We start from the raw sequence: 12247 nt of genomic DNA on the forward strand, positions 1-12247 counted from the left end.
ACAGTTAGTAACGGTCTATGGTCAGTTCTCACCACTTTGATTTGTATTAGTGATCAGTAGTGAGCAAGTTGCTTTGTACTTGGACAATCTACATTAAGGTACTTTGTAGTTTATATAAGTACTTTTTTTTAGGCTTTGAGCTAAAATCAATGTCAAATATATTACGCAATTAGATTATCTTTGGCTTGCAACTTTTAGTAAATGGAAAGAATTTAAGAACGTAGATTACTCATAAGAAACATATGGATTAACCAACTCGGCAACTCCGATGACCCGTGTTGGATGAAGTACTTTTATGCAACTCAGTGTCATTGCAACTAAAGTGTGCATGCCAATATGTCACACACAAATAGAATATAAAATACAATTGAGTGTTAAATCACCTCTTTGCCCCCATTTAGTCTTCTCTTCATAGCCACAAGTCTACAACTAATAACATGTGGCCTCATTTACTTAGAGTTGTAAAATTAGTGCCTTGAGAAAAGTCCACCTTCTTCCATGAGTGTTGAAGTCAGGTAAATTCTAGTAGTAGCTTAATATTCCGATTGATTAACCAAGTCCATTTAGCTTATTGGTGTTCCATCATGGTGTCATCACAATGTTTTGGCGATATGTGCAGAAATATCTGAGAGGTGAGTGACGAGATTTTGACCTTTGGCACCAATTACCAATTCAAGGTTGTTGCACACTTGCATTGCTATTGGGTAAAATTTTGGCGGGGAGACAAAAAGTTTGTTTTCTTATCAAATTTGGGTTTTCTAAAAGCATATTTTTCCGGAAACCATCAAAGTGCTTTGTACTAGAAAACCATTGCGTCACATTGGAGATGAATTTATCTTAGGTATTTAGGCGTCAATCAAAATATTTGCTAGGATTAGTTTTTTGTGCAGCTTACTACATGAAATTGGCCACTATATGTTTCGGTTTTCCAGTATTTACAAATCTCATACAGCGGATATTAGTATGAGATAAGTAAACAATATGATAGTATAAAGGACTATCTACACTCTACTTATAAATGCGATTTTATTTCCGCTACAAAGAAGCTTCTGTTTGTTAATAGATATCTTGTGTGGCTACGTGCATTAAGAAATACTACAAAGAATATTTATTATGAAAGAATTATCTGTTCATTGTATAGTTATAATGTAATCTATTGTTGTTTACAAGTTTTTACTGCCCCCTTTTCTTATAGCTGCAATTTATTAATGGAAATATCATACGATTTGTTATCTACTTGATATGTAAATTCAATAATTATAAGTACCTTAGCGTTGCTTCTTCCTGTGTTATTGTCCTTCTCAACTTTCTACCTGTGTAAGTTTTCCTATAGTTCCTAAAAAAGTCAATATGAGTTAATTTACCACTTAAAAGTTTGGGAACTTAAGTTGCTATTAATCAACTATTATGAGAATTCATTATGCTTTGTCCTTGCTATTTTTCTTGGTTGTTAGATCAATTTGTGATGCATTTTGGTTTATTTTTAGAATTCTTTGCAATGCATAACTTATCTGCTGCTTAGGTTAGGGGATTAGAGTTAGTTGGATTGTTCTTAAGAGCTAGAGGATTGGTAGCCCCTCGCATCATAAGTGAGTTTTTTTGTTCTTTGGATATGATTGAATATGAGCCTCCCTCTAAAGTTCAGTCTTATGGAGTAACGTAATTGTAATTGTTGTATTTGGGTTATTTGTAATTGGTAATTGCGAGTGTCGCCTTGATGGTTGCAAACATTTTTGCAAGCTTGCCGACACCCCGTTATGAGATGCTTGAAGAGATGAACCACAATTTAATTTTCTAGGACAATCAGATAAGCGTGCACTTACTTTCGAAAGCAACAAAAATTGATTATAGACTTGAAAGGCAATAGCATCTTTGACGAAAAACACTTTGAATTTGACTTCATAGTATTGAATTTTTGTATTTTATCAATAGTATAGAAATCAAACTCAATGAAATTCTAATTTTTTCTTGGGTTTAATGGTCACAATGCTTATGCGTAGGACCGCCGTTCTCATTTCTTAGCTGACCCATCATGCAAAATAAGGTATGCCGTTTGAGTGAGTCTTCTGACTCTAAGCTTCATTCCTTTGATGGATTGTGAGATTTCTAAAGAACGGTAAATTGTGAAACCGCAGACGCCCAAATACTAAAAATAATGTCGTGCCACTAACTTATATGGTCTCATGACACCTTTGTGGATATTTAGAAATATCCATATTTATTGTGGTTTACGCTTGTTGGGTGATTGATCTACTTGATAAGGATATACATTTAAGAATGCAATGTACTCTTTTGTCCGAAAGCGTAAGCAATTGTGAAATCCAATACTCTTCTACATGAAATGATGACGTGTCTGGTGTTGCCAAACCATACATTTTTGGTGTGCTAATTTGTGGTAGATTCGTTTTCAAGACATGGTTGGTTTTTAGAGACTCATTACCGCAACGTATTAGTTTTACTTAGTTGGAAAAAAATATATAATATCATTTACAGATGCAAGTAGTTTTATGTTCTGTGCTTTGGAACTTATGAAATTTAGAGAAAGTTATCCGTGTCTGTATGCTTTGTTGTTGTATAGTTTTCTTGAACTGTGTTTGTAATTTTGTATGCAAGTGTGAACTGTTGAATTATAAGGGAAAGATGCTTTGGTTAATTTGCTTTACTTATGTTGAGATTCACATGCAACGCGTATTAGTGCGATTGCTAGTAATAAATATAAAAGGATAGAAAACTCATAAGCATGCATTGCTTATGTTCCTTGTAGTACATAATAGTACTGTATACATGGGACATAAGTATGGCCAACATGGGACATAAGAATGGCAGGGGCGGCTCAAGATAATCGGGGCCCTAAGCAAAGTTCGAATAGGGAATCTTCTATGATTAATATATACTAATAAAAATTGTTATATTTTTTTTATTTTTTTTCTCACAACATCTTATTGATTTGTTTACGTTATTTCATATGATTCCAACTTTTTCTTTTTGTCTTTATTGAATAGTCTTCACACAAACTTAAAACTTCAATTGATTTATTTAACAAAAAATTGCAAATAGAAAGAGATAATGTAGAATAATTATATACCAAATAAAACAAATATAGAAAGAAAGAGAGATTATATGGAAAACCCATAAAAGGCAAAAATATGATATAGATAAGATTGAATTGTTGGCGTTATATATACTTGATTATTTGTTATAGGGTGATGAAGAACTTTAATAAGTTATGGAAGCGTGCTACTTTTTGTTGGAGAAGGTGAGGGAACCGAAGGAGTTTAAGTGTTTAACACTACTTCAACAAATAAAAATTGTTATATCTTTTTAAATTTGTTTTCTCACAACATCTTATTGATTTGTATACATTATTTCATATGATCCCAGCTTTTTCTTTTTTTTGAATAATAGTCTTCGCACAAAGTTGAAACTTTAATAGATTTATTTAAGAAAGAATTGCAAATAGAGAGAGAGAATGCAAAATAATTTTACACCAAATAAAACAAATATAGAAAGAAAAAGAGATTATTGGGAAAAACCAGACAAAAAAATGATATAGGTAAGATTTAATTGTTGGTGTTATACTTAATTATTTGTTATGGGGTGATGAAGAACTTTAATTATATTAGTTATGGAGGTGTGTGCTATTTTACTTTGGAGAAGGCGAGGAACCGAAGGGAGTTTAAGTGTTTAACACTACTTTAACAAATAAAATTTGTTACATTTTTTTTTTTCAACAACATGTTATTGATTTGTTTACGTTATTTCATATGATCCAAACTTTATCTTTTTTTATTTCTTGAATAGTCTTCACACAAATTTGAAACTTCAGTGAATTTATTTAACAAAGAATTATGAATAATATATATATATATATATATATATATATATATATATATATATATATATATATATATATAGAGAGAGAGAGAGAGAGAGAGAGAGAGAGAGAGAGAGAGAGAGAGAGAGAGAGAGAGAGAGAGTTCTACAAACAAAAAACAAATTTGAGAGATAGACAAATGCTATTATAGAGAAAACCATATAGAAAACAAAAAAAATAATATATGTAAAATTGAATTGTTGGTATATATATATTGATTATTTGTCATGGGGTGATGAAGAACTTTAATTAGTTATGGAGGTGTGCTTTTTTTTTGTTTGAGAAGGCGAGGAACCAAGGAGTTTAAGTGTTTAACACTACTTTAACGTGATTTTATGGTTTCCAATTTGCCAATGTAAAACGTTTATCCAACAAGTTAAAAATAAATGAAAAACAATAGTGGGTTTTGGTTTTAATTTTTCCTTTATTTCAATGGCTGGATTATATTGTGGGGGCCTTGGGCTCACGGGACCCTAAGGAGGCCTACTTTGCTATATGGTTGAGCCGCCCCGACCAGACGTAAGATTAATTTTCAGGACTAGAGGTAAGAGCAGTATCCCAGACTTCAAACTTGGTAAGAGCAGTATCGCAGCTGATCTATATCAAATGTATATACAGAAGAGATTCCATTAATGGGAAAATTGAGGTACAAATAGTCAATGTATATAGCTTTAAGCGCAAAAGTTCCACTTGATAACAAAAAATACAAGTTTGAGATGAAGTATTTAGTGCATGTTAATGAAACTTGATCAGCATTCATTTTTGTTTACAAATGTCAAAAATGCAAAATATAGAAAAAATTAGTGTATATTGCTGCTACGGTGTAAAACCAATTCATAAATGGTTGCGAACTGCATTCCATAGCAGTGGTAATTCTGTTCTTCCCCCGATTCCTGGTTAACCTCCGACTCAACGGCCTCAGCAACTTCCTTGTCGGCCTCAGGCCCTCAGCAACTTCAACTTCCTGGTCAAAGTTTGAAAGTTATACATGGAAAGGGTATGACGAGGATTAATACAGTAACCATTGAAATGTATGATCTGATATATAATCTCAAGATTGCAGTCCACAGTATTCTATTGCCGTTTAGAGAGTCTCCATTTGACTTTTCAGTATTTGATGGAACGGCCAGAAATAATCGTTCATTGCCCCTAATGGTAATTCCGGTTGGAATTGTGATTAAGTTCGTTTGTATCGATGAGCGACCCGACCGGGAAGTTCTTTGAGGCCGACCGTAGAAGTTGAAGTTCTTGAGTTGAGAAGGGTTAGGGAACATACAAAGTAAATGATATTAGGAGCACCTCTCGCTAGCTAAGAAAGAAGTTTGTAAGTTGTAACTCCTCAAAGACTAGGTTCTCTCTTTTTTTTTTTTTTTTTTAGTTTCTCTGTTTCTTTTAAACTAACCTTAAACCCTTGGTTTTTTTTTTAAATAGAAAATACCGAAATAGAAAACTTCCAGGAGACCGAATATAACCGTACTGTTTGAATTGGTTTTGTTTTTTTGTTGGCTGGGCTGCTTAAATCAGTTGGGTCAATTGGTTTTGGGTCAATCTAATATTTGGGCTTTTATTTCTTTAGGTCAATCTAATGTTTGGATACGGGCTTTATTAGATAGTGGGTGGAGAATTAGGGGCCTTATTTTTTTGTCAACAAGTGGGGGCCTTAGGCGGTCGCCTAGTTGGGCCCCCAGAGCCGGCCCTAAAGAATGGCCAACTATAGTAAAATTAGGAACCATTTTGTAGAAAATAGAGTGGAGTAAAACGACACTAAAAAACTTCCAGATGCCAAATAATGCCAACAGGAAACAAAAATACTTCTTCATCAGCTTCACTTGCAGTTACATGTATAATTCTACATAAACCAAGATCACACCATGCCAAACATATAACAAATTTAGAGATGTCCGCGGCTGACTCCCTGCAGCAGTCATAGGCAGATTTCCACCATTCTTGAAAGTTTTTCTTTCCTTCTCTTCATTTACTGTGATTGTTCTTGGAGACATCAACTTCCTTCGCTGTAATGAAGCTTTGCATATTCCAACCACAAATGTTCATCATAACCATTTCCCTGAAACGAAGAAACTTTTTTGCCCATTCCTCAAGCCTACATTAGGCATTAACAATATAAACAAACAAGCCAAACACAGATTCCACAAAGCTTAAAGCAATAACATAGAATGATAAGGGGGTGTTTTTGAAATTTCCCATATCAAAATTTCACTACAAAGTCGACAATGAACACTTACCAATGAAGTTTCGTTCCATGCCTCCTTTTTTTTTTAAAATGAAACAACTGACCGGTGAGAGGAAGTGAGGAACCATAAACTGATGGAAGGGAAACCCCAATTTCAAAACGGATATTGTATGCCAAATTGCTAAACCTCATACAATATTTCTTTCTTTCTAGTTTTACAAAAGGAAGGCACAAGCAAATGAACAAATGAAAACCAGGCCCACACTAGGAACGAGGATGGAAGACCATAGACTACAGATCTATTTTGGTTTAAAGCATCAGAGGCCCAACCGCCCAAGTGGTGAATTACTGAAATGAAATAAGCTCATACTGCTGAACTAGTGAACTTTGAGAAAAAAAGTAACTGAAGCTTCATATGAATTCAAAACCAGGTTAGCGCAAGTCGCAACACAATATAGAATTCAACTGAGGAATCCTCAAGTGAGAACGATAAATTTTAGGGAAAAATAACTCAGGAACCCACTATTTCAAAATTAGGAGTCCTCAAGGACAAAATAAGTTGGCTCGGCCCTTTTACTTTTTATAAATGCCAGTTATGCCATTCCGTTCAAATAATCCTCAAGTACAAATGGCCTAGATTTAAAATAAATATTTTCCGATTTTACTTTTTCTGTCATTTTACTATAAACAATGAGTGTTCATATATTCTGTTGGTGTATGGACAATGATTGTTCATATCCAAATAGATGAATGTACCTTATACAATATATTGATGTATAAACATTCAATGATCATATCCAAGGACTATGAACATTGAATGTCCATATCCAATCAATATTCATACCCAAAGACTATGAACATTGAATGTTTATACCCAAAGGACTATGAACATTTAATGTTCATACTAAATATATCGGGTCGTTTCCTCTGGGCGGGGCTGTTTAATTATTTCGCATTATGGTATATTTGACATTTCATCTACCCGATCCGTTTTTTATTTCGCGTCAAGGGTATACTTGACCTTTCATCTACCTGGTCCTTGTGAGTTACGAAAAAAAAGGTGTCCTCAAGAATTACTTTTTCGGCAGTTTTGTCCTTGAGAGCCACTTTCTGTTTAAAAAATAGACAAGCCTTTCCTACATAATTACAATTAGAATTCAAAAAAATCATGTTAACTATTGAACTCGAGGGACGGGTTTCAAGACTTTAAGACTTTAGAAGAAAAAAAACCAATGCACAACCTGGTTTGCATACTTTACACATGTATTGTGGTAGTAGTGTTTGCATGTGGTGTACACATATATAGTAGTGTTTGCATATGTGTTATGCACATATATAGTAGCGTATAGTAGTGTTTACATGTGTGTTATACACATGCATAATGGTATGTGCATGTTGGTATACACATGCAACTCATATCATACATGCATAATGGTGTTTGCATGTATATAAGAGAAAGTCATAATTGGTATTAATAAAAAGTAACTTGATGGCATCGGCCTGAAAATGACATTATTAATGATAGAGGCTGATATCAATCCATTTTTGTCTTAAAACCGTAATTATTGGTCCACTAGGCCTAAAACCAAAATTATTGGTAAATCTATGTGTTTGGGCCTAAAATTATGATTACAGTCGGCCTTAAAAGTTGGAAGCCCAGCCCATGGTTAGTCACTTTAGGGTTTTGGGAGACTACTATATAAAAAAATGTAATAAGCATTCTAGGGTTTTAGGGCTGCATCTTTTCTGTCTCTCTTGCTGAAACCCTCAACAAGAGAAATGGTAAGCTACTCATTCTCTTTGTTGTTTCATATTGTATTGAGTAATTTGAATTTGAATTTATGTTATTATTGTGATAGCCGAAGCAAATTCACGAGATTAAGGACTTCCTTCTTACTGCAAGAAGGAAGGATGCTCGTTCTGTTAAGATAAAGAAGAGCAAGGATGTGGTCAAGTTTAAGGTTCGTTGCTCCAAGTATCTGTACACACTTTGTGTGTTTGATTCCGAGAAGGCTGATAAGCTGAAGCAGTCTCTCCCACCAGGTGTGGCTTTGACTCTTATGTCTTGCTTCTGTTTTTCGCAATATTACTTGTACCAATGAATAAACTTGATCTGTTGTACTTTGTGGTCAATGACATGTTTTAAGCCCCATTTGTTAATAGTGTTAAGTGATTTGTTGTCCTCACTTCTTAAAGAGTTGTCTTTAGTGGTTGGATTTGATCATTTTTATGTATGCTCAACCTTCAATGGAGTACAACTATCTGTTGTGGGTTGTGAGATCGAGAATGTGTCAGCTCCAACCACTGAGGATAGCATTTTGGGTGTTGTGAGGGAAAATGTTATTCTGTAGAAACAATAAATCTGTTCCTCTGATGTCCTTGCTTTCTAAGCTATGATACACGGATACGGATGTGGCGATACGGGTACGGGGTATGATACGATTATTGAAAATCTAGGATATGGGTACGGCATATAAAAGTTAATGTAAGTTGTGAATTTGTAGATGCTTAATGTGATTAAAAAGAAAACTGGACTTGGAATCGTCAAAGGGGCCTTTGCATATAACAATTCTAGTGGTGGTCCAGTATTGTTAGCAATCAGAGTTGGTTTTAAAAGTGGCCCATATGTCCAGCCCAATTAGCAATTTAGAGCTGATTTAAAAGTGCCCTATGTTTCACTTTCAATAAGCCCATTAACTGAGTCAGACTATTAATGAGAGAAACCCTAAAGCAGAAGCCACCTCCTTCACCAATGCAGCTAGAGAATAGAAGAATAATTCAGTGAAGATGAGAAGACAGATCAAAGAAGAAGATAGATTTAAGAAGAAATTGCCCTTTTTCTTCTTCAGTATTAGTTCAAATAGAACATTGTTTTCTTTCTCTTTCTTTCAACTTACTTTTAAGTCGAAATTCATAGGCAGATTCTGTATTTCTTGTCATCCATCTCTGTTTTCTTTTGAGATTACGGGGGAAAACCCTGTTCAGCCATACCCAACCCGTATCCTGTACCTGTGTTGGTATCGCACCCGTTCCCGTGTCACAAGGGTACAAAACTTCCCGTGTCACATGGGTACAGGGAATAAAGTGCTGTATCCGTGCATCATAGTTTCTAAGTAATGCAAAAAATATTAAACACATTGTTCAAGGCATGTAAGAGGTGCATTTATTTGTATGCAATTGTTTTTAGTCAAGGGTCCACATAATGCTCCCAGAAAGGGGTTCCTAAACGAATCGGGGATTAGTAGCTGAGCAAGTAGCATTGTGCTCAACTTTATTTGTTTACCTTCTCACAATTCCAATTCTATGTAGAACTGTTATCTTAGAGTAATCAAAGTGATTAAGAAGTAAGAACTATTTTTTTTTTGTGTTAGAAGATATTTACATTAACGATTGTATCAAGGCTTCAGTTATTTAAGACTGAACCTCATAATATTCATGAAAATTGAAACAAGGAAAACAGGGACCCAACTTACTCTTTCATTTGCATCATAATCTCTGACTGAGTTATTTGTGACAAAGTTTTTACTTGTTTCCCTTGTAAATTTTTAGGTTGTCTATTTTGTTTTTAATCAGACTATGGATGAAGTGTGGATTTGGTAGGCATTTCCACTGCCAAAATCCAGACAAAGGATGCAAATCCTGAGAAAGATTAGCAATTTTGAAATCATAGCTAAGATTTTACTTGATTTGCATCTTTTTTAGTAAGGTTTTTGGTGGTGGAATCCTTAAACCAAGGTGGTGAAATGCAAGGAGAGTGTACAATTGCCAAAACACTGAAGAGTCTCGTGATTGGATCAAATACATGGTCGTGTCATTAGCATGCAACATGGGAATATCATCTGGTTTCAGAAAAAAGGGCCTTGGGAAACTCTTTGGGGAAGTAAATGGAAATAACATTAAGGAGTGTGGGGTTGAGCAAACTATGGCGCTTGATTTGAACAAAAAATCAGAAAATCATAGAGAGGGAACATGAAGATAATCATGTAGACAAACTGGATGCATCACTAGCAATGACGTAGTTGCTAGTGATAGAGTAGGGGTAGAATATTGGGATTTCTTGTCTAACTTTTGGTTTGTAGTTAGTCGAGAGTCTGTATTTGGGTTGTCCATAGGGGTACTTTTTCACTGAGGTGTTCCTTTGAACGGGAATGTACACTGAGGTGTTCCTTTGAACGGGAACTACATTTTAGGAGGTGTATGGTCTTCCACTGTTTGGACCATGTAAGTGAGTTTCTCTCACTTTTGTATCTCATTTACCCTAATCAATAAAATTTACTTGTCAAAAAAAAAAAAAAAAAAAAAAAAATCTTAAACCAAGTCCAGGATCCATCCCCTATTTTTGCTCAACTTCTATCCTTAAAACTTTCCAATTTTTAGAGGGGACCTGAGATTCCAGTAATGTGAGTGGAAAATCTGGTTACAATGAGATATAAGCTTGGACTGTGCTTGGCTCTAAGGAGATCGAGATAAAGCTGGTTATCTCTGTGTTTATAGGAGGTTTATTAAGAAAACAACTTCCCACATTTACAAACAAAGTTGCTTTCATTGTTAGTCTCCAACAAACATGGTGTGCGTCGTTTCTTGTCTCTCCTTACTCTATTTCTCTCGTAAATATCTGGTGTGTGCCCTCCTTTGAATAGCTAAGCATCTAATAGCCTGTAAACCAGTGGCCCTTTTTGAACAAGTTATGCATCTATTGACTTGTGAACCATGCTACAGTTTTACTGAAACCAAGCTGGTCACGAGTGCATTCTGAATTTCTGATGGTGCAACATGTTATGATTTGCAAAAGTTTTAACATTAAGGCATCCAAATAATGTTATTTCAATTGCAGTAGTGTAGCACTTTTCTTTCTGCCATGAGCCTTTCCTTATGCCATGAAACCCTCTACGTACAATATGTGCAAACTGCAAAATTGAAGTAAAATTTCTAGGATGTTTGATGTGTCTGATTCTGGTTTGTTATCTCTGTGACTTTCTGAGTGGTGTTTCTGATTTTTTCTATTTTGCAGGTTTGAGCGTGCAAGACCTTTGAAGGAGTGGAAGGAGATGGCTGCCGTGATGGGATTGTTATGTTGCACCTGTGTTCACTTTGTTGAATTGTTAATGAGTTATGACTTAAGTTTTGATTTTGAATTCTAGACAGCAGAGATCGTAATGGAAAACACCGTTGGGCTAATTTCTTTAATTTCTCAGATATATGGATATTATGTTGACTGGTTATGAGAAGGCTCCCTCACCCTTAGCTGTATTATATTCCAATGATGCTATATGAAGGCCAATGTGGGGGGGAATGCTCATATTACCATATTACCCCGTAAATGATATCGCTCCGTAAAAGGTGGGTTTAGTTAAACGGGGAAAGTTGGTCTTATGGCCATCTCAATATAAGCAAGCCTGTAATCTAATTTGGGGTTTTTAATCTTTAAAAGGAAAAGATTTTTGGTCCGCCTATTGCCAAAGACATTTTCGCTTTTGCCAATGGCCTTTTTTCCATTTTCCCATTATGTCCTTTACCAGCCTTCACTAATAACAGTTAGTGTAAATTCCAATATTGTATTTTGTTTTGGTAACTAATATATATATCCTATATCTTCCGCGCATACCATATCCTTCCTTCCTCAAATTATGAAGCTATATTATGGTGATTCTGAACATCTTATATTTAGACCAATTTTTGAAGATATTGTTCATCCAATTATATTATGTCCATCACGTGCTTATCTATTTATTCACTTGAGAAATATGATGAATTTGTAATTATAGTCGCTAGAAATGATTTTACGTGAATGGCAATATGCAATATGCATTTTTTTATAAAAGAAAGTAGGGTACAATAATTTTGAGAAAAGGTTTTAGTACACCAAAAATTAAAAATAACTCCCCACTACTGCTACTAGCCTACTACTCGAAAGGTTTTTGGCTCAAACTAAGAGATGACAACATCTCCAGATGGATCTATCATAACATAAATTTGAGGACCAAGAAAGGGAGAAAGTCGCCAAGCAACTATCTAATCTCTATTCTTAAGAAGATAATGCACGACTCTGTAAGGTCTTCTTTGCCTTCCTTGGGGCCAATTGAGTTTCAGGCTCCTCAACTGGTTCTTCCCTCTTAGACAAAGTCAACTCCATATAAAAAAATGACATATAAAAAAATTAGTTCGCTACTCCGAGGATATCT

General features: G+C 34.8%; 1 protein-coding gene across 1 annotated transcript; it reads left to right on the forward strand.

The window, feature by feature from the left end:
* The first annotated feature begins 7734 nt into the window (after positions 1 to 7734).
* LOC147520282 (large ribosomal subunit protein eL38z/eL38y) lies at positions 7735 to 11243 on the forward strand. The gene is made up of 3 exons (XM_086591853.1): positions 7735 to 7847; positions 7925 to 8108; positions 11077 to 11243. Exons 1-3 carry the CDS (start codon positions 7845 to 7847, stop codon positions 11097 to 11099), a joined length of 210 nt encoding a protein of 69 aa, XP_086447979.1. The 5' UTR covers positions 7735 to 7844; the 3' UTR covers positions 11100 to 11243.
* Positions 11244 to 12247: the final 1004 nt, after the last annotated feature.

The sequence above is a fragment of the Coptis chinensis genome, chromosome 2 (genome assembly GCF_015680905.1).
Source record: "Coptis chinensis isolate HL-2020 chromosome 2, ASM1568090v1, whole genome shotgun sequence".
Classification (NCBI taxonomy): domain Eukaryota; kingdom Viridiplantae; phylum Streptophyta; class Magnoliopsida; order Ranunculales; family Ranunculaceae; genus Coptis; species Coptis chinensis.

What these genes read in the sequence shown, in the direction of transcription:
- LOC147520282 (XM_086591853.1), top strand. An exon ending in GAAGCAGTCTCTCCCACCAG is followed by an intron (nt 8,109 to 11,076) that starts GTGTGGCTTTGA and finishes TCTATTTTGCAG; the next exon opens with GTTTGAGCGTGCAAGACCTT.